Raw genomic sequence first — 23164 nt, 5'->3', positions numbered from 1 at the left:
ATCATTGGGCTTGGAATCATTGGGTTGAATATATTTACTATATTTGATTGTTCTTAATTACATAATGAATATGTATCTGGTTGGGGGGGGGGGGGGAGGGTGGATGACACTGAAAGCTTTGAATGTCATCTACCACTAGTTGGCTTACCACACCCAGGTGTTACTACCTTTGGATGTATTTTTTATATTTTTGGGTTTTTTTAAATTATTTTTTTGTTTATTGAGGGGTGGGGTTTTTTGTGTTTTTGAAGAATTATAAAGTGGAGCATTATTTTATAGAGTGTAAATATATTAGTAGTTAGTAAAAATGTCTACTTTGAATTTTACAACTTTTAATGTTCGGGGATTAAATAATCCAATTAAGTGAAAGAGGGAATTGACTTGTATATAAAAAAAGGAAAATTGATATTGCCTTTTTACAAGAAACACATTTGACCGAAAAGGAACATTTGAAATTGAGAAGAGATTGTGTTGGACATGTGGTTTTTTTTCTTCTTCTAATTCTAAGGCAAGAGGAATGGTGATTTTGATTCATAAAAATTTATCATTTGATTTGGAATCTTCAGAGAGAAATGTAGGTAGAGTTTTATGGGTGAATTGTAAAATTTTTGCTGAATCTTGGACTTTGCTTAATCTTTATGTGCCTAATATAGATGATGAGCAGTTTATTTCAGAAGCTTTTTTATTGTTAACTCAACTAATGAAAATATTTTAGTTGGGGGAGATTTTAATTGTGTTTTGGAACCTTTATTGGACAGAAATCTGAAGAGTATAAGGAAATCAAAGACGGCAATACAGATTAAAGCACTGATGAAAGATTTAAATTTGGTAGATATTTGGAGGAAGGTTAATCCTACATAGAAAGATTTTTCTTTTTATTCATCACGACATGATTCGTTTTCTAGGATTGATTTTCATTTGGTATCAGCACACCTACAGGGTAAACACTGCAAGCTGAATATAAAAGTAGCGTTCTATCAGACCATTCATTATTACTTTTTTCCTGTGAAAGTTCAGAAGTGGTACATTCGTCATATTGATGGAGGTTTAATGCAATGTTATTGAAAAAAAACAGAGTTTGTTATTTTTGTTAAAGAGCATATCTCTTTATTTTTGACTGAGAATATTAATTCTGTGGATAGTCATTTTGTAGTATGGGACACGTTAAAAGCTTATTTGAGGGGACAGGTTATTAGTTATTCTACAAAAGTTAAGAAACAACATATGGTAGAAAGTTTAATGTTGGAAAATCAGATTGCTGAATTAGAGAAAGATTTTCAGAAAAATGTGACTGAAGATAAAAAAAAACATGCATTAGCGAAATTGAAATTACGCTATAATACCAGTTTGAGCGTTTAATTAATCGAACTAAACAACGTTATTATGAGTTGGGAGAAAGAGCACATAAAGTACTTGCTTAGCAATTGAAAGCTGAACAGACATCTCAAACTATTAATGCTGTTAAAAAGAATTCAATGATTACCTATAAGCCTCAGGAAATCAATGACCAGTTTTATTCATTCTATCAAAAATTATATACTTCTGAGGGAAAGCAGGATAATGGTTCTATTGGATTTTATTTATCTAAATTAAGGTTACCAGTACTAGATGAGAAAGATATTCAGGAACTGGAATCTAGTTGCAGAAAAGGCTTTTGATGGGGTTGAGTGGGATTTTTTATTTGAGTGCAGAGGAGATTGACTAGGATGTTGCCGCAACTTGAGGAATTGAGGGTAGGGAAAGGTTAAACGGGTTAGGATTTTATTCCCTGAGCATAGAAAATGAAGAGAGATTTGATAGAGGTATAGAAAAAATAAATGCAAGTAAGCTTTTTACACTGAGGTTGGGTGAGATACAAACCAGAGGACATGGATAAGGGTAAAAAAAATTTAAGGGGAACATTTGGGGCAACTTCTTCACATGGAAAGTAGTGGGATGAGCTGCCAGCTGAAATGATGAATGCAAGCTCAATTTTAAGAATTCTAGCATTTAAGAAAAATTTGGACAGGTACTTGGATGAGAATGGGTGTGGATAGATATGGACTGGGTACAAGTGGTACTGGGACTAGGCAAAATAATAGTTTGGCAAGACTAGAAGGGCCAAAGATCCTGTTTCTGTGCTATTGAAATAGGAACAAATTTTTCATGTGCAAAATAAAAGACAGTAAGAGCAGATTTCAGCCACCCTAACATTAACCAGAATAGCAGAGTATAAAAAATAGAATTTTAAAAATGCTTTTTAAGAGGACTTTTGTTTTAATAACTATTCAGCCAAGAGAGTGGATTTAGTTTCAAAGAATTAACTTGACAAATAGAAAGAATGAGCAATAATTCAGCATTTTGGTGACAGTGATCAGTTATTTTTCAGCTGTATAGAAAATAACTGGAATTTTTTTACAGTCAATTTTACTAACCAATATGTGATTTGGCCAAAGCTAGCATGAAACCATTACTTAATGGTAAACAACGTCAGACCAATAAGAGAAATTCAAGAACAGGATAGTGATGGTTCAGAACAGTTAAAACAGTATTCCCATTAAAAAGGACGCTTCCAGTTTTAGATCTCCATGAATGTCTAGGAACATAACTATGGATAATAATCTGAAGGAGGAAAGCCAGTGATACTCAGTAAAAGTTTAGCACAACAAAATGCCTGGAGGTGCATAGAAGGAAGGGTGGAACAAGATTTGATAAGGAGGTTGCAGAGAAAAAAAAGAACTTGGCAGGCAAAATCAAAGAAAACCCTAAGATAGTCTATAAATATATTAAGGGAAAAGAGAGATGAAAACAGAGACAAAAATGTGATGTGTCGAGTTTTGCATTACTTGTTTGAAGCCTTCATGGAAAAAAAACCAGAAGATATATATGCAATGAGATTTGGAAGTTGGCAAGTATTGAAAATGATAAACATCAAGAGGATGTGTTAAGAAGACTTTAAAAGTGCTAAATTGCAGGGTCCAGATAAAATACACCCCAATGTCCTTAAATAATTGGGAAGAAGTAGCTCATCGTATTCCAGTCCAAGCAAAAGTTTAACACTGCTGCAACTTTCTATCCCTGACTTGTGACCCATATTATATGACACTACGTGGGTTATCAATGAAGATTTGGACCATCTTGATTACGTTTTTTTAAATTGTTACTGTGTTAACACCATGCAACTCTTTATTTAACTTTACCTCAAGCACTACAGCAGTTCGAGGGTTCCTTCTCAAAGGCTATAGGGGGATGAGGGTTAAATATTGGGTTTTCAACAACATCACACTCCTACCAAATTTTACATTGATTTCTGCCAGAAAATTAGGCCTGTTCATCAGCAGATGGATAGCAAACAGTAACAGATATTCTGCTGATTGGCAAGCAACCTCAGATCACTGTTCACCTGCCTTTGGACCACACTCTTTCTTCAAGCATGGTCTAGCTCCCAGTGATTCGTGAAGCTCATCCCGTGCAGAGCAAGTGATTGGCTGCTTTTGGAATAGAAAAAGAGCACTTTAAATCATGTGAGAATATTGGTATTAAGAGATAAAGAATATTACCTTGCAGGAATACAAGCAAAATTGTAAGACATGGAATGTTGGAGTTTGTTTGCAAGCAATATGGAGGCCAAAAGTAGCAAAGATTTGCTGCAATGTAGAGGATTTTTAGGGAAACGTATACCTGCCATGAAAACAATGCAGTGAAAATCAAGTGGATGTGTCTGGATAAAGGTGTTGTCATATGAGGAAGGTATATAGATGTATTTGTGATCTTAACAAAACACAAGTTCTTGTGAGGGCTTTATAAGATAGAAAACAATCACTGAATTACATAAAACAGCTTCCATGTGCTGACCATTGTTCTGAGGAAACTTAATGTCAGGGTGCAATTGTCGACATCATTTCCAGACATCATAGTTCAGGCCAGTTTTCCTCATCTTGCTGCAGATTTGAATTAGAAACTATTTTGCATCAATTCACAAGCGCACCATCAAAAACTGTAAAAATGATATTTTCAATGCATTAATTTTTATTGTATTAAATTTCACAGCTAATATGCAATCTCCCGAGTAACATCACTTCCAACAATCAACTTGTATCAAAGGTAAGTTGGAAATACATTTGGTATTACTTGCTTAACTTCAGTTCACAAAATCGATATTTGTAGCCCAGGTGCCATGTCTCTAATACTCTCTGCTCTCTTTCTCTTTTTTATCTATTAATGTCTGATCAAGGCTCAGTCTGGCATCTTTAAAATCTGGATTCAAAGCCAATGCTTTCTTGAAGTCTTCCAAAGCATGATCAAAAAGTCCTGTAAAGGAAAATATTGCACATAATTTCACTTTTTTGTTTGTAAGATGCTATCTGGCCCAGAAAGTCCCTCCAGCCTCTCATTGTTTTATCAAGGTTTCAACATCTGCTATTTTTGTGTTTCTTTCTTACCTTCAACAGGGTGACTTATTACAGGCTTCTGTCTAGCCTCTGTAGTTTCCTTCAGAAACAGGCAAAATATGTCCCACATTTCTCTTTATCAGCTCTGATTATTAATAATTTCTTTTTTCCCTTCATCTCACCTTGATCATGTTTTTCATAAATGGAGAGAAAAGGGTATCACTTCATTTTTTGATTTATTTATGGACGACCTTTGAGCATTTGTCATATAAATTTAATCTCCTTAATTTCCTTTATTTTTTAGATATTTTCTGAGAAACCAAGTTACTTCTTTTCCATGCTCCCATGATAGTAATTGTATTGACTTTTTTTTTATTACATTCTTGTCAAATGGGTTTAATAGGATTAATTTATGGATTAATTTCTAAAATATGTTGCGTTTCTATGAATAAAATTAAGTGCTTAGGAGAGCGACTTACCATCTATTCTTTCCAAGGATATATGGACCAAGTGTTTAAAATTTGTCCATTCCTCTTCCATTTGTGAGCATCATTCACTTATTCAATTCAAGATAGTACTTAGAGCACATTCATCCAAAGTTAAATTAGCTAAGATGTTTTCTACTATCAAACCTTTATGTGACAGATGTTGTAATGGGGTTGCTTCCTTATGTTTTGGTCCTGTTCAGCATTAAGTTACTATTGGCAGGAAATTTTTAATGTATTTTCCTATATTTACTATTCAACCTCATCCCATTACAGCTTTATTTGGTGTGGTGATAGAGAGCAGTTGATTATCAGTATCGGATTGCCATGCATTTGCTTTTGCCACTCTAATGACTAGAAGATGCATTTTGCTGATATGGAAGGACTCTAATCCTCCCAGTTATGCTCAATGGATGACCCAAACCTTATCATGCTTGAACCTCAAGATTAGATGTAATGTTTTGAAAACTGAAGTTGTTTGATAAAATGTGGCACATTTTTATGGAATATTTTAATGTTTAATGAATAATACAGTGGCTTACATTTTTGTATATAACATACTTCCTGAACTTACTTATTTCCATGTAAGGCAATTCACCAAAGTAAAGTTACTGTTATCCTCTTGGTGGTTTAAGGCACCCCAGCAGCCTTTTCTCTTTGTTTGTTTAGGGGCTATAGATTTAGGATAAGCTAGTTACAGTCTTTTCTCTTTTCTGCAGGAAGAAGAGATATAATATTGATTTCTGTCTGTTTGCAATGTTCACTTTTATTCTCGGATACATTGTAATTACTCTGTTCCTGCATAGCATATTTTTTTCTATTCTTACACTTTGTTGTGTGTGGATATGTCAAACATTTTAAAAGCCAATGCTAATTTGTAGTTTTTTAGAAAGCAATACAACATCCACAATGTAAAAACTAAACTAAGATGTGAAGAGTGAAAAATACATTAAGAGATGTTGATTTGGAAACTTAAAATTTGAGTTCAAAGACCAAATGAATATGATGTAAAAAGAATAACTCAAATTTACTTACCTCTAAGAGATGAGTAAATGTTCTCACTACACTGATAATGTAGAAAAAGAGAAGCATCAATACTTTGAGGATATATACCATGGGGAAACTTAAGAGTAGCTAGGATCTTATAAATATTGATCCATGGAAACAGAAAGAAGTGACAAACATTGGAGTTCTCCTGTTGTCTCAAAGTACTATTTGTTGGAGAACCAATCTGTATTGGGGTCTTATTGATTTAGGAGGCCACATTGAGTACACCATATTGCAGATTAGGTTGAATGGTGTGAATGTGTGGCTCTGCCTCACTTGTTTGTCGCCCTGGATGGATGTGAGGTAGAAGATGTAGGGAAGTTTTGAATTTTCTGTGGTTATAGCCTAAGAGGGTGGAAGGTTGGGTGGGGAGGGAAGAGCGGACTAGAGTTTTGGTGAGATTTACTCCTGTGAAAAGTGGATGGGAAATAATTTTCTTGTTTCACTGTGCGATTTCAGAAGAAATCCACTGTCAAATGAATCGTCCATGCCTAAGATGCCCTCTTCTTCCTCAAGAATAATGAAAAGTATCTCTGAAAGGACTATGAGTTTGTGTGTATTGAGACATCTAGGTGGTGGAATGGTGATTCACCAGATGCCACTATTTAGACATAGGTAACTATTAGCTGAAAATTTATATACTTTCTGAAGTAGTTGTTCCTGGAAGTTGATAAAGTGAACATCCTTGATTAAATCTTTTTTCCCTTTTCATATCACCAGGTGAGGTCAGTTATTGCAGCTCTTTGCTAAGCATCAAATCAAATTTTGGACAGCACCCAGATAAAGGCAAAGCATAGTTCTGCAGAAGCAGGAACATTACATGGAAGGTAGGCAAATAAATGTTTATCAAAATCTTCCTGCCAGCAATGATTACAAGTACATTGAAACACAAATGAAAGATCATGATTTAAAATGGATGTCAAAAATGATCTGTCATTAATCTATTTTGAAACACACAGACTAAGAAGTATTACCTAATCTATATTTTATTAATCCTCGATTATAATATGGAACTTCAAAATCTTCCTTGTTTTCAATAGCTAATGTGTAATCATCCATGGCTTCATGAAAGTCTACTCTTAAGTACTTGATGTAGCCTCTGTTGTTGTACGCATTAGCCAAGTCCTGAGCACATTTGCTGGGCGAAACAAAAGTACTACAAGTTACACAAACATTATTAACAATAATATTATGTTGATTCTTAAAATCATAATGTGTAGTCCCTTTCACACTTGCATTTCATCCCAGGAATTAACCGCCAATCAGCCTTTAAAGTGTCTAATGTGTAAGTAAAATCAGTTCAACCTCGGTGTCAGATTATGTCATCTCACACCAGGAATTGACTACCTCGACCCCTAGTATAATCCACGGCGTCTGCAGACACTGGCGTTGTAATCAGGTAAGCATGAAAGAAATTACCCATGTTTTTTTGTGAGTGCAGGAACGTGAAGGAAGAAAGGATTAAAATGAAGGTATAAACTTTGCCGTGGGAAAGTCGTAGAGGCAAGGGTGGGGGGGGGAGAGTAAATAGCAATAGTGGACAATCTTTATACCACACAATTTATAAAGACCATGGGGAAAAAGCAATGGTGGACCTGACTTCCCAGAATGTCATGCAGCAGAGAAGCTCCTGCATGAATGCTCTGTGCATGCAGCCGTACATACAGCCCTTTCTCTGCCGCATGGAATTCTGGGAGGGCAGGTCTGCCATCCCTTTTTCCATTGGTATTTATAAATTGTACGCAATAGTGCTACCAATTTTCCCACGCTATATATATTGTGCGCTATAGCACTACCAACTTTACCACCCTGTTTAAGAAGTGTCCACTATTGCTATTTATTGCTAGCACTTTCCCACGGTCCCTTATAAAGGTTTATATAGGTCAGCACAACAACAGGAGCTGAAGGACAACTGTGCTGTACATGAAGTGTAATTATGTTGTAATTAGTCATGATTAATTTTGTTCAAATATAAAATCATAGTACATTGATCAGGATTTAGGGTAGCTCCACCATCGCTCGATGCGTCATGATGTCACCAGTTGAAGGTAGAACAGTCCTAACCCTAGGGATGGCTCCTTGCAATTGTAAAAATGTTCAGTGTCCCAGTTAGGAGTGGTCAAGTGTGAAAAGCCAAACCCCCATTCCTAATCCCAGGACACTGAACGGCCAATTTAGTGGGACACAAGAGTGAAAGGGACTAATGACTGTAAAATGATGTTGTCTCTATGTATGGCCTTCGATAAGGCTCCACATGAAAGGTTCAGGTGCTAGGTATTAATTTTGGAATATTCAAATGGGTTCAACAGTGGCTAGATGGTAGATGCCAGAGAGTCATGGCGGATAATTGTCTTTCAGGATGGAGGCTGGTACAAGTGGTGTGCCTCACGGATCAGTATTGGGTCCCTTGTTATTTGTCATTTACATTAATGATTTGGATGATGGAGTAGTACACTGGATTAGTAAATATGCAGATACAAAGATAGGTGGAGTTGTGGATAATTAAGAAGGTTTTCAGAGATTGCAGAAGGATTTGGACTGCTTAGAAGAGTGGGCTGAAAGATCGCAAATGGAGTTTAATACTGAAAAGTGTGAAGTGCTTCATTTTGGAAAAAGTAATCAAAACAGGACATATGCAGTAAATGGAAGGGCATTAAAGAATGCAGAAGAACAGAAAAATCTAGGATTCATTGTTCTTTGAAGGTGGAATCTCATGTGGTGAAGAAAGCTTTTGGTATGCTGGCCTTTATAAATCAAAGCATAAAATATAGGAGTTGGGGAGTGATGGTGAGACTATTCAAGGAATTGGTGAGGCCAAATTTAGAATACTGTGTGCACTTCTGGTCACCAAATTATAGGAAGGATATCAATAAGGTAGAGAGGGTGCAGAGAAGATTTTCTAAAATGTTGTCTGGATTTCAGAATCTAGATTACAAAGAAAGATTGAGTCGACTGGGTCTTTATTCAATGGAGCTTAGAAAGTTGAAGGGGAATTTGATAGAAGTACTTAAAATTATGGGAGGCATTGATAGAGTAGATGTGAATAGACTCTTCCCTTTGAGAGTAGGTGAGATTGGAATGAGGGGCCATAAATTAAGGGTTAGGGGGCAAAAGTTTAGAAGTAACATGAGGGGAAACTTCACTCAGAGTGGTGGCTAAGTGGAATGACCCAGAAGAGTTGGGGGGGGGGGGGAGTCGCAGCAAAGTCAATTTTGTCATTTAAATAAAAGTTGGATAGGTATATGGATGAGAGAGGATTGGGGAGTTATGGGCAGGGAGCAGGTAGGTGGGGACTAGAGGGCCTATTTCCGCACTGTGACTGTTATATCTATTAACATTGGTTTAAAAAGTGCGCTGAACACCGACATTGAACTGGGTGATTCAGTTAGGGGCTGTGTTTGGCTGCATTCCACTCCTGGTGTGCGTTTTTATTGTCCTGTCACTCTGTCCTCGCCCCTTTGTAAGGGGCTAAGGACGATTCCACAGAAAAGGCCTGCTCCGAAGTCCCACCCCTCGGCAATGGTTCATTTCCCTGCAAGGCTCCCTCTGCTCGGAGCTACACTCACTGTTTCTGCTTTCCCTCCGTGCAGATGTGAATGAACTTGGTGTAGCATTCCTCTGCCGTTTTGAAGTTTTGCTTCTGGAAAAGTTCGACTGCTTCTCTCAGAAGAGCCCGACCTTCCATTCGCTACGCAATCCCTCCGCGACGTCACGCCTCGACTTCCGAACGCACGGCCGCCCCGGATCGTCACGCCTCGACTTCCGAACGCACGGCCGCCCCGGATCGTCACGCCTCGACTTCCGAACGCACGGCCGCTCCGGATCGTCACGCCTCGACTTCCGAACGCACGGCCGCCCCGGATCGTCACGCCTCGACTTCCGAACGCACGGCCGCTCCGGATCGTCACGCCTCGACTGGCTTGTTTGTGATCGGCGAAGTGAGCAAGTGGCAATTGCAAGACCTGATAAGTTTCAATATCAAAACAACTTCTAATCGTTTAACACGGCTGATTGTCACTACCTGACCGGTAGCCGAGGCTCTGCTGGTAGAATGCTGCAGGTCGGATACTGGAACACAGATTTTGTACATCTGCCTTTCGACTGAATGTAAAAAATGACTAACAGCGCAGTAATCGTGCAGAACTGTTAATATTTATCACACTCAAATTTAAATCCACGCTGTGATCTGTATAGGCGGAGCAAAACGTTGTCCAGCGAGAGGAGTAAAGTCGAGGAGGAAGGAGGCGATTGCGAAGAGGTGGGGAGGGAGGAGAGGGGGAGAAAAGGAAGAGTAGGAGGGGAGGGGGATGGAGCAGTGGAGGGGAGGAAGTAGGATGAGAAGAGTAGGAGCGAGAAGAGGGAGGGAGGAGGACAAGGAGGGAGCAGTGGAGAAGAGGCAGGGGAGAACAGAGGGAGGAGGAGAAGGGGTGGGGGAGAAGAAAGAGAAATGGAGGAAGAAGGGAGAGTTCAGGGGAGGAGGAGCAGGAGAGGGCCAAGAGGGGATGGGGAGGAGTAGGGGAGTTGAGAAGAGGATGAGGGAGAGGAATGAGAGGATCAAGGAGAGGAGGAGAAGGGAGGAACAAGAAGGGGAAGCAGAAGAAGGAGGTGGGAGGAGAAGAGATAGGAGAGGTAGGGGAGGAGTGGGAGAAGGGAGGATGAGAAGAGTAGGAGGGAAGGGGGATGGAGGACAAAGGGGAGGGAGGAGTGGGAGGACAAGGAGGGGGAAGGGGAGGGAGGGGAGAACAAAGGGAGGAGGACTAGGTGGGGTGGGAAGAAAAGAGGGAGGGGATGGGAAGAGATAGGGGAGAGGGAGGGGGAGAAAGAGGAGGAGTGAGGAGGGGATAAAGAATGGGGAGAAGCAGAAGGGGAAGGGAGAGGAGGAGGGGAGTTGAGAAGAGGATGAGGGAGGGATAGCAGGACATGGAGGAAGGGGAGGAGTGGAGGAACAAGGAGAGGAGTGGAGGATGAAGGGGAAGGAGAGAGGAAAGAGGAGGTAGGGAAGAAGGGATGGGGAAGAGGAGAAGTGTAGGAACAGGATGAAAAGGACAAGGAGGAGAAGCAGAAGAGAGGGGATGAGAGGGGGAGAAGAAAAGGAGAGGATAGGGGTGGAGAGGAAGGGAAGAGGATTATTGGAAAATGTTAAACTCTGGCTTTTACCTGTCACTTCTGCTTGGAAATAAAGTCCAAATTCTGTGTTAGCACAAAGTGTGCATTTTTTAAATTCTCATGGTATGAACACAGCTCCTTCTATCAAAAGCAATCTGTTATAACAACATTTTTCCATGTAATAAGTTACATTTCTCTGTACAGCTACTTCTAAGAGCAGTGGATTTCACCAGAAATTTAATGGAATTCAGACATTTTAACTACACTTTTCAATTGGAAGCCCACAAAGTCCACAATTGTTTCACCTTTGATGATTATCCCACAGGATTATGACATAGGGGACAAAAATTGTGGTTACTGATATCCTGTTCATGAGCACAGTGTTTACAGATGCCACACATCCAGAACTGGTATTCTGCAATTGGCCGTCCTGTCACGATACAAGTTGGAAGTTTTCCTTCTCCTCTGCTGCGGGGGAGAAAGAAAGTTAAACATTTACACATATTCATTCACAGGAAGTTTTCAACAAATAGTTTCCAACAGTTGCAGTGTTAGATTGTCACAGTATATCATATGTATGCAAATTCTAATAAATAGTTTTTCATGAATTTGACTTCAATGAATTTTTGCATTTGTTATAACAAATGTCATCTTCTATATCTCAACTGCCATCAGTGACACAAACAGGCTTCAATCGTAGAGGTGCCCAAGAAGAGTCCAGTAACCTGCCTAAAAGACAAATAACCATTGGGGTTCACACAGTGATGAAGCACATCAACTCTGGTATGGCGACACTAATACCCCTGAGCCTAAAGCCATCCTAAAGGTAGTGGACACAGCCCACGACATCACAAGCAAAACCCTCCCCACCATCAAGAACATCTTCAGGGAACACTGCCATTGAAGAGCAACAGCAATGATCAACGATCCACACCGCCTGGCGCATGCTGTTCTTGCTGCTGCCATCAGGAAAGAGGTAGAGGGGTCATAAGACTCGCACTGCCAGGTTCAGGAACAGCTGATACCCCTCCACCATCAGACTCAATGACAAACTCAATCAGGGACTCATTTAAGGGCTCTTACTTTTTCATTTTATTGATTTTTAAAAAAAATTCTCTGTATTGCACAGAGAACACAGCCGAGCATATCACAGGCAACATATTACCCACTATCTATAGCAGTGATTCTCAACCTTTTTCTTTCCACTCACATACCATAGCATACCTTCTATGCCATAGGTGCTCTGTGATTAGTAAGGGATTACTTAAGTGGTATGTGAGTGGAAAGAAAAAGGTTGAGAACCACTGATCTAAAGGGAACACTGCCATTGGAGAGTAGCAACAATCACCAAGGATCCACACCACCCAGGACAGGGTCTGTTCTTGCTGCTGCTATCAGGAAAGAGGTACAGGTGCCACAGAACTCGTACCTCCAGGTTCAGCAATAGTGACTTCCCCCTTCACCATCAGACTCAATTAGAGACCCAGTTAATGAGTCTTACTTTGCACATTATTTATCTGTACTTGCACAGATAAGTTTTGTAAATTTTCTCTTTTTGATTTTTAAAAATAATTTAAACATGCAGCACGGTAAAAAGGCCATTTCGGCCCACAGGTCCATGCCGCCCAACTTGCACCCCAGGTACGTTTTGAATGGTGGGAGGAAACCGGAACCTGCGGAAAAAACCCATGCAGACACGGGGAGAACATACAAACTCCTTACAGACAGTGTGGGATTCGGATCCCAGTCCGGTCCCTAGTGCTGGCGCTGTAAAGGCATTACTTTAAATACTACACCAACCGTGCTGCATTTCGTTGCTGCTAAATTTTTAATTTAGACATACAGCATGGTAACAGACCAATTTGGCCCATGAGTCCATGCCACCTATTGTACACCCAATTAACCTAATTTCTAACAGGAGGAGGAAACCGGAGCCCCTGGGAAAAACCCATGCAGACACGGGGAGAACATACAAACTCCTTACAGACAGCGTGAGATTTGAACCTCAGTTCCAATTGTAACGCTGTAAAGGCACTATGTCAACCGTGCCACCCAATAAGTAGAAATACTTCCTGTCCTACAGGAAAACAATCTGAGGAATGTTTGTGATGTCATGTGTGTACTCTAAAAATATATTTGAACTTAATATACTTCAAAATAATCAAAAACTTTCTGATACATTGTACTATGAAATGCTTTATACTCACCCTTCAGGAAGACTGTCAGTGTCAGATTTCTTGCAATCATTAGGGCTGTACTTGATGAAGATCTCAAGGGCCAAGTCCTCATATTGCTGTCTCTGTTCTGCTGTTAATATGTCTAATGATTCAAGCTTGATAAAAGCTTTGGAACACGTCCCAAACGCTCGATTAGCACAAGCGCACAGCGCCAGTAAGGAGTAAATCTCCACTGATGGGATTATATCTTCATAGTCCCGCAAATGTAGCGCTGCAAATTTTACAAAATGAAATATTTCATCTTACAGCAAACTTGATTACAAGGAAATAAAATTTACAAATTAATCAAGTATCCAAATAAGATAGATGGTTTTTGTCTGAGATCTTGTTAATTTCTTTTGATATTTAGAGCCGAGAATTAGAATGGAAAGGGACTGCAAGTTCCTTTTTTGGAAAAAAAAACAATTCTATTTAGATGCTTTAAAGAAATGAAAAAATGTTGGTAAAATTATTTTTTTTCACTTTAGACAATGTCATTTTAAATGAATAATAAAAAAACAATTTACAGCTTGAAATGAGCATTGTTGGGGATTTTGGGTAGGACTTTTTCTAGACTGTCACTGAAGGCCACACTTTCGCCATGCTAATCCTTAATCTTGTGTGCTCTAGGCCAGTAAGTGAGGGAACCTTTAAGGACAGCAGTTCCAGACTAGGAGAACCAGGACAGTGTGGTATGGCCCAATATTTATATTTAATAGCTATTCCATAGTCTCAAGCATTGCATTAATATTTCTGAAATTATTAATTCCAATTCCATTAATTGTGCACATTGTGAGTTACTATTTACTTTTATTTACATAATGTTACAAATAATAGCAACCTCTTTTTTGTACCTCACTTTGGAACATCCTGCGGTCATGAAAGTGGTAATATAAATGCAAATGGGTTGCGAGAAAGCATTTTGATTGAAAAATAGTTAAACTAAATTTAGATGTTCAATGGTCGAAGAGGTGCTGTACACTACAGGATTTCTTTTCCAGAAAGTGGTGTTGAGCACACAAAACATCATAAAAACATTGATAAATACAGCTTAGTTCCAGACATCTTGGTTATGGAGCCTGGCACTTATTCACTTGGACATGCTGTTTGGATCTGTAGCAGCTGAAAATATAACAGACTGCTTAATAAAATAAATCAATGTCTCCGTGGTGGTTTATCAGAGTTAAATAGGACAACTGATAAAAAAAACATTAAACAAGGAACAACATTAACAGCATGACAGCACTGTAGAAAGCACTCAAAGCAGGAACAGCATATTGCTAACAGAATACACGTTTGTTCTGCAAATACATTTTTCACATAGAGACACCAAACTGTACACATGCTCACCATAACATCCTTTTATACATCACCATCTTTCAGAATCCATACATGGTTGTATGTAAAATGCACTCTTCTCCCAAATTACCCCACTGTGTAAATGGATCATGGATTTCCTCACCTCTAGACCGCAATCAGTCAAGATTGGTAGGAACTTCTCCACAATCTCCATCAGTACCGGAGCACCAAAAGGCTGTGCTCTTTGTTCCCTGCTCTACTCCCTTTACACCTACAACTGTGGGGCTCAGTATTATGATACCCACAAATACAAACCTGATCCAATCCACACATGCAAGAGAATATTTCAGCTTTACAAGTGATTAATTTTTCATCTTGCAGGTTGCATTAATACCATGCATTTAAAATAATTTTATACAATGGTGTTGAACTTTCAATTTTAGATTGGAAATATGTAATGAGAAAAAATTAATTGAACAGACACAGATTTTAGTAAACCATGCCACTTGAAATTTGATCAGTAAACTGAAATTACAAGAACCAACAATAGTTGAAAATATCAAGTTTTTTTGCATTGCTCTTTTGCATATGAATTATGGTGAAAAACAGATTGTGTCTGAAATGATTGAAAGATCGAACAGAAATTTGTTTCTTGCTCATCATAATTTTACTTGAAAAATTGTTGATACGAAAACCCTATTTGAAACTTGGGTTTCTATTTTTGCTTGGATATGCATCTCACGTTACAGAATAACTGATTAAAGGGAATGTTATAGGAAGTTCTGGATGCACAGAACTGATGCAAGAAGTCACTGAGTATGGTATATAGATAAAGATTCAGTTGCCCAAACCCAAAGAGTTCCTGAATTTCCTACAATAATCCCTATAAATGAAATTTGTTGCGTTAATTGCTTGAAGTACTATTCTTCTATTGAAAAATATGCAATTTTAAACAAAATAAAGCTGTAAATACCATGGCTCCCAAGGAGAGCAAATCCACACTACCTATCAAAACCATTCTGTTTGATCAGGTTTGCAAACAAGATCATATCATTTGATTAACTTGAATGTGTGCTATTGAGATCTGTACTGTGGAATCAATTGGATTTTTGAATGTCTCATTAGGGTTAATAAGGCATCTCGGGTGAATGGACATGTCAATAATTTCCTAGCTCTGCTTGCTATGTTTGATGTGCTGTTTTATCAAGTGGAAAGTAATTTATTATGGTTGGGATCCAATTCAACAAGAGGACAACCTACAACTGTAAGTGTAATTGTTATCGTTATACTGTGCAGCTCACCTCGAAAAGTGACAGTAGCATGGATGTAATGGCAGACAGTAGCAGCAGCTGCTCAATATATTTGAAAAGAATTTCTGAATCAGGGTAGAAAGAAAGTTTTTCCAGTGGATTAAATAATGTATACCAAAATTGGTGGGAACTTTGTTAGATACATTAACCATACCTGTTTTCATTGCAGCATCTACATAGCCTTCATAAAGCTGACGTTGGGCTAGCAAAAAAAAGTGATAGGCTTCTGCTCCACGCCAAGCATTGTCAATTATATGGTTATCTGACAAAGAGGCATCTTCTTCAAGTAATCCAGCTAGAGCTGTTGTTGCCTGAAACAGTAAATATTGCATTGTTAAATGCTAAAATACAGGTATTCATTCCACAGCTGCGCTTAACTTGCTGTTTCAAGCATTTTATTTAAAATGCTTTGCAGCTTGTTGATTTTCATGTTTGAATTTCTACTGCTAACATTATAAATTAGTGAGACGTGTATAATCAAATCATTGTCCGTAATTATTATCAACCTAGAATGCAATACCTCTGATTTGCCTTTTAATTTTGCTCTTTGTGTAATCTTTACTTGTTCATGGTAATCTTCTATGAGTAGTGCTCCTAGCACATAAAGTTTTTTAACACGTAATGGTTTGGTTCTCTTTCTTGCCTCTTCCTCAGCAATCTAAACACAAAAACAATAGAACTATATTCAAAACACAAAATCTTCAGAACAGAAAATGTTCAAAATGTACATCACATCAACCTGGATAACTGCTACCACTTTATTTTGTAGATCACCAATAACTACAGAAAATAATTCAATGTAATAATAGGGTATTGCAATATACTTGGTTGATGGTGAAGTGGAAGCCATTCATTCTTTTTTCTGAGATTATCTGGTAGGATCGATGACAACTTGCTTCCACTTGTGTTTTTTGGCTTCTAAGTTGATGAGAGGCAGGATGTGCTTGATCGGGTAAAGTGATGTGTTGTTTTGGAGGTGGTGCACTCCTCCTGCCCTTTACACTAGTTTTCTGTGTGTTCCTGACAGAATGACTTGAGAGGTACACACTGCCATCCTGAATGTTCCTTCCCAAGTGGCACTGTCAAATGCCATAGAGCATTACTACATATTTTTAGAAAGTAATTGCTAACAAATTTAACAAATGATGTAAAATCAATGTTAAATTAGCAAATGATATCTTTGAAGGAAGACCTGCTTGTAATTGGGAAGATATGAAGTACACATTAATTATTTGATATCATATTTGTGACACTATTGCCAAATTGTGCACCAGAAATTGCCCACTTTTTAAACCAACTGTTCCAAAAGGCTCCTGTTCTAATAAGTTAGTCTGTACTCAAAATGGAAAAAAAGTAATGCCTAGTCCAAAATATAGGACAAATTCAATCTGTCAGCATATTCTCAACTAATTGAAGTTATGGAAGGGACATCAATAGACAATAGGAGCTGGAGTAGGCCCTTCGGCCTGTCGAGCCAGCACCGCCATTTTACAGATCATGGCTGATCACTACCATCAGTACCCCTTTCCAGCCTTATCCCCATAACCCTTAACTCCTTTGCCCACTAGAGTCTTATCTAACTCTCTTTTGAACATAATCAGCGAATCTGCCTCTACCACCCTCTGTGGCAGAGCATTCCACAGATTCACACTATTCTGGGTAAAAAAATGTTTTCTCATCTCCGTCCTAAAGGGCCTACCCTGTATTCTTAAACTATGCCCTCTCGTCCTCGTCTCCCCATCATTGGGAACAAGTAATCCGACTTCACCCTGTCTATCCCCCTGATAATTTTGTATACCTCAATCATATCCCCCCTCATTCTTCTAAACTCCATCTGATACAAGTCCAGTTTTTCTAGCCTTTCAGCATATGTCAACCCCGCCATCCCTGGAACTAACCTTGTAAATCTGCGCTGCACACCCTCTATAGCTAGTATGTCCTTCCTCAAAATTGGAGACCAGAACTGGACGCAATACTCCAGGTGGGGTCTCACCAGGGCCCTGTACAACTGCAGAAGGGCGTCTCTGTCCCTATACTCCAATCCCCTCTTTATGAAAGCCAACGTGCTATTAGCCTTCTTCACAGCTTTCTGAACCTGCATGCTAGTCTTCAGTGACCGGTGAACAAGTACTCCCAGATCCATTTGCTCCTCCCCACTCCCTAGCTTGTCTCCATTTAAATAATACTCAGCTTTCCTATTATTGCCCCCAAAGTGGATAACCTCACATTTGCTTACATTGAACGTCATCTTCCATTCAGCAGCCCACTCCCCCAACCTGTCCAAGTCCCTCTGCATTTTCCTGACATCCTCCTCACACCCCACACCGCCACCCAGTTTCGTGTCATCTGCAAATTTGCTCAAATTATTAATAATCCCCTCATCCAAATCATTTACATATATTACAAACAACTGAGGACCCAATACCGATCCCTGCGGCACTCCACTCGTCACATCCTGCCATCCTGAAAAAGACCCGCTTACCCCAACCCTTTGTTTCCTATTTCTTAACCAATTTCCTATCCTTGTCAGCACCTTACCTCCAATACCATGCTCCCTGATCTTGCCCACTAGTCTCCCGTGCGGTACCTTATCAAAGGCCTTCTGGAAGTCCAAATACACCACATCCACAGGCTCTCCCAAGTCCACCCTCTTTGTCACATCCTCGAAAAATTCCAGAAGGTTAGTCAAGCATGACTTACCTAACCTTCTGCACTTCAACCACTGGCAACTAGCCATTAACCTCTCCAATGCTCACTGGGGATTCCACCAAAATCATTCTGACTGTGGATAAGAGACAATCCTATGCCTATATGGACCAAGACCTGGGCAACATATAGACATGCCAATAAGGGACAAATAACTGATGCAATATATAAGTGACATAAATGCCATAATGAAAGTGTTGAAAAATTTTCTCTACCATTCATGTCCAGCATTTCCATCATTAAATTCCAGTACCAACATCTTGAAGTGGGCAGGGAGGGACTGGTGTGAAGGGTCAGCACATGCTAGAAACTTGACTGGACACAATTATAGGAAGTCTTAAATTTAGTATTCTGTACAGCTTTTCTTATTCCTTAAATCCATGCTGCCAAGACACATCAGTATTGTAACAAATAAGATCAGCTTCAGCGTACAAAGTTAAGGGATTCTGCAGGACAGGCAGGATCCATGGAGAGCAACGGACTGTCAACTTTTCAGGTCCGCACCCTTTTATCAAGATTATAGTGGGAAAGCTGGTCGAATGAGAAAGAGGCCGAGGTGAGTCTAAATAAAGGGTCCCAACCCGAAAATGTTGACTGACTCCCTCCAGCTTCTCTTTGCTTGCTGAGCCTGATAATAAACTGGTTTCTTGTGTCTGTCTCTTCATTCTACCAGGTTGTTTGGATTTCTACTGTAACAAAACTCAAGAATATCAACATCATATGTGAAAATGCTACTGATTTTATCATTGCCTCCCTCCAACACACAGGAACTGAAGTCTATGCTGTTATCAAAATTCATTGTTGCAACTCAGCAGCACCAGACCTCAGTCATCGAGGAGGAGGAGGATGATCACCTGCACATTCTTTTCCATATGTCATCTAAATTAAAATAACACTTCTGCTGCCTCCAAGTTAGTATTTTGTGATCTTTTCTCACCGATCCTTTACCACAAATATCTCAGCAGTTCAAGATTACAGTTCACCAATGCCTTCTCAAAAAGCAAATAATGATGGGAAATCTAATGCCCACAATCTAGAATGCATTAAAAAAAAACTCTTTTTCAATGATCAAAAGACCCACAATAAACACAAAAAAATCATTGTACATCAGCTGGTCAGAATAAATTGATATTTAATGTGCATTTCTTGATTCAATTTGAATATCTGTTCCAATATCATTCCAGAATACATTTCAATTAGACAATATAGGGCAACATCTTCACAAGTAAATTTAGAAATTCATTTAGTGCAATATTTCTAAGCTTTTAATGCTAGTTCATTGGATAATGAAAAGGATAACAATAAATATGAAGACATGAAAATGTAATGACATTGTTATGTTACCTGAAACATGAGTTTTGCAGCATCGAGAAAGTGATGAGCCTTACGATAAAGCTCAATGGCTTCTAAGAGTTTATTCTTCTCCAACAAATGAGATGCATACTTAGCCAAAAGGGATCCAATTTCTTTCATATTATGATTCTTAGCTAGCTCAACAGCCTTATTCCACTGAAATTTTAAAAGAAAATATTAATATTTTAGTTATTCCTTATGATGAATCAAATGCATTAAAATATATTTATCACAACAATTTTCTATTTATATCATGTCTAGACATTTACACCTCTTTTGGTGTACAAGGTAAAGCCAATAAAAACTGGTTTCTATCCTTCTTTTAGCTAAAATGTGCAGCATTTCTTTTGTTCTAAATCTATAATCAGCCATTCTTGATCAGAAGTAGGCTGGAATTTTTCAAGATCAATGACAAGCACAATTATTAGAAATGAACAACAATAAACACAAGGCAATTACATTAAAATTGTTAAGAAAACAGAAGGTCTGGTCAATGGAGTTAAACAGGAAAGTTTGCAGATGCTGTAATTGTAATGTAATACACAAGATGCTGCAGACACACAGCAGGTCACACAGCTTCCATAGAGAGCAAAGGTATATAACCAATGTCTCGTGCCTGAGCCTTTTATCAACGAATAAGCAGAAATCAGGTAGGTCAATGCTAGTTTTTCATACCAGAGGGCACTGTGTAGTGTTGTCCTTAAAGGTGGACGTTGCAAACAGAACTCTACACTTTCCATCAATGACCTGCACATACAGTGTAATTTAAGTTTTACAGATGGGACTGAAGATCAAGTGCAGTGGAAAGGCAGGTCAATAACAAAAAAAACCAGGAAAATAAAGAGATTTCATGAGCAAAAACAATCAGATGCAATTTAGATTTCAGATTTATTGTCATGACATCACATACAACCCTGAGATCCCTTTTTTCGGTGAGCACAGCAGGATCACCATTAATTGGTAATGCAAAAAGTAAACTGAATGCAGCATCAATATGTAAACAATCAAACTAGCTTAACAGGAAATGAATGTAAACAGCTGTGCAATGCAGCGAGAGAAAATAAAAATAAAGTGAACAAGTAAGAGTCCTTAAATGAGTCTCTGATTGACTTTGTTGTTGAGAATTCTGATAATAGAGGGGTAGCAGCTGTTCCTGAACCTAGTGATGTGTGTCTTGTAGCACCTATACCCCTTTCCTGATGGCAACAGTGAGAACAGAGCGTGTGCTGGGTGGTGTGGGTCTTTGATGATTGCTGTTGCCCTTCGATGGCAATGCTCCCTGTAGATGTACTCAATAGTGGGAAAGGTTCTGCCTGTAATTCTCTGGGCTAGCGCAGAGAACTGTCTAAACAGGCCAGATGTTGTAGTAATAGTGATAACAAAATTGAAATTCTCATTATTCACTTTCACAAGACCAGGAAACTATCAGCAACTTAGGAATTTTTCTGCATGTTTACAGTTGCGAGGACTGAATGACCGTCATAATGTGGAATTTCCAGTTGCCGATAGTGATTTAGTACTCCGACACAATGCGTTCTATTTGCAACCACCACAATCAAGAATAATAACTTAAAAATGATCAGAAATTAAACTCTATTCAAACTATTGGAAGAAGAATCCCAACATATTTTAACAGTTATGAGTCATAAAGCAGGTTTGAAAACCAGTAGTGAAATATCGTAGCCCTCATACAAATCTCTAGTCTTCAAAATTGTTGATACGCTGACATCAAGTTAAAATTGGGCCTTTTGCTTCCTATGAGAATTACTGAACCAACATGATCAATTCACCACTGCTCAACACCTGGGATCTAACGGAACAGGTATCAGAAACAAAAGGCTTCAAAACCATGATGTCCAGATCTCTGCAGAAAACTTTCATCTTATGCAGCCAAACAGCGTTACTTCACATCCATCCATAATCTGGGCCATTCATTGTAATGGAAAAAGTAAGGATCAATATTAACTGAACAATACAATTTAAAATGGGACAGGGAAACATAGGTCCACATAAACCTCTTTGAAAGTGTAGACCAAGTTGAGGTTATTTGTATTTCAGGCATAATTTGGCTTTATAAATATTTGCCAGAAATGTCAAAGCCTTAAAAAGATTGCACTTCAAGAAGCAATTTTATACAAATGTTCAACATTTTTGAGTTTGATCAAAGAAATAAATAGACCTCTTTTTAGGGGAAGTGTTTCTAATGAGGCTGCAGGTCACTTAAAAAAATAAAACTGTTTCAACCTTACCCGCATTTTCTCCACATCCGTCCTGGCCCCTTCTGTCCCTAGACACAACAAGGACAGGATTCCTCTTGTCCACACCAAATTATCCTCTGCAATTTCCATCACCTACAACGTGATCCCGCCACCCGACAAATATTCCCCTCTCCACCTTCCATACGGACCACTGCTGTGACTGCCTTGTCAACTCATCCCTTCCCACTAATCATCCCCTTGTGACCGCAGGAAACTGTCCTTTAAGATGAATGGACACTTGTGAAACTGGGGTTCATCTACTGCATTCGGAGCTTCCGTTGTGACCTTCTCTACATCGGAGAGACTGGACGCAGACTGGAAGATCATTTTGTTGAGCACCTTCACTCTGTCTGCAGCAATGGTGGGGATCTCCCAGTGGCCCAATGATTCCAATTTTGTGCCGCATTACTACGCCAACATGTCTGTCCATTGGCTCATGCACTGCCAAACCAAGGCCACTGGCAAATTGGAGGAGCCACATCAAATATTCAGCCTGGGCACTCTCAATTGGATGGCATTAATATCAACCTCTGGTTTTCATTAGGCCACTCCCTGTCTCCCTCTCCCTCTGTCTCCTTTCCTCCACCCCCCTTCCCTCCCCCTATAGCCTCAGCTTTTATTCTCTTGTGCTCTCCCACCTATATCCACCTAGGACCTGTGCTCTTCCCCCTGCCCCTCCTCCCACCATTTTATTCAGGTGCCCACCTGCTGTTTGCTCATAATCTTAAACGTTAGTAATGAATCCCTGTCTTTGCTACACAAATAATGCTGTGTGACTTGCTGAGTTCCTCCAGCATTTGTGTAAACTACAAACACAGAACAGTGCCAGCAGACTTTCTTGTTTAACGTACTTCAACAAAGCATTTTTTGAACATTAAAAGTTGTGTAATTTCAGAGATATTACCAATAAGTGGAAGAAGAATTTTTATAACATTGGAAAGAAAATAGAATAAATAATGAAAAAGCCCCAGCTTGATAGTTCTTTTAATAATAGTACTGGCTTGATTGGCTAAA

At 39.0% G+C, this 23164-nt stretch overlaps 2 protein-coding genes and 1 long non-coding RNA gene across 9 annotated transcripts in view; 1 reads left to right on the top strand and 2 right to left on the bottom strand.

Moving 5' to 3' along the window:
• Positions 1-3990: 3990 nt before the first annotated feature.
• On the bottom strand, positions 3991-9960 carry ttc32 (tetratricopeptide repeat domain 32). The gene is made up of 3 exons (XM_069886468.1): positions 9469-9960; positions 6877-7040; positions 3991-4290 (listed from the first exon to the last, which is right to left on the bottom strand). The coding sequence occupies exons 1-3, from the start codon at positions 9585-9587 to the stop codon at positions 4163-4165; spliced, it is 411 nt and encodes a 136-aa protein (XP_069742569.1). The 5' UTR covers positions 9588-9960; the 3' UTR covers positions 3991-4162.
• On the top strand, positions 9343-16455 carry LOC138736644 (uncharacterized). 2 transcript variants are annotated; one of them, XR_011340466.1, is made up of 4 exons: positions 9343-9962; positions 11684-11984; positions 13855-13916; positions 16003-16455. It is a non-coding gene; the product is annotated as an uncharacterized lncRNA (long non-coding RNA). The 2 variants fall into 2 exon arrangements; XR_011340465.1 differs by having other exon boundaries at positions 11684-13916.
• Positions 11229-23164, bottom strand: part of wdr35 (WD repeat domain 35) — a 93849-nt gene continuing 81913 nt past the window's right edge. For 4 of the 6 annotated variants that reach the window (XM_069886463.1, XM_069886461.1, XM_069886467.1 and 1 more), the window contains 5 exons: positions 19884-20048; positions 16354-16491; positions 15988-16144; positions 13216-13456; positions 11229-11476 (listed from right to left, as the gene is read on the bottom strand). In XM_069886463.1, the coding sequence (XP_069742564.1) occupies positions 11323-11476; positions 13216-13456; positions 15988-16144; positions 16354-16491; positions 19884-20048 (855 nt within the window). In that variant the 3' untranslated portion in view covers positions 11229-11322. The remainder of the gene's footprint in view (positions 11477-13215; positions 13457-15987; positions 16145-16353; positions 16492-19883; positions 20049-23164) is intronic. The other 2 variants (XM_069886462.1, XM_069886465.1) reach the window with 1 other exon arrangement.

The sequence above is a fragment of the Narcine bancroftii genome, chromosome 6, assembly GCF_036971445.1.
Source record: "Narcine bancroftii isolate sNarBan1 chromosome 6, sNarBan1.hap1, whole genome shotgun sequence".
Taxonomy (NCBI): domain Eukaryota; kingdom Metazoa; phylum Chordata; class Chondrichthyes; order Torpediniformes; family Narcinidae; genus Narcine; species Narcine bancroftii.
This window is presented reverse-complemented; position numbering and strand designations above follow the sequence as displayed.

What these genes read in the sequence shown, in the direction of transcription:
- ttc32 (XM_069886468.1), bottom strand. Translation starts at nt 9,587, where the DNA reads ATGGAAGGTCGGGCTCTTCTGAGAGAAGCAGTCGAACTTTTCCAGAAG. An exon ending in ACGGAGGGAAAGCAGAAACA is followed by an intron (nt 7,041 to 9,468) that starts GTGAGTGTAGCT and finishes TGTTTCGCCCAG; the next exon opens with CAAATGTGCTCAGGACTTGG. An exon ending in ATTAATAAAATATAGATTAG is followed by an intron (nt 4,291 to 6,876) that starts GTAATACTTCTT and finishes TTTCCTTTACAG; the next exon opens with GACTTTTTGATCATGCTTTG.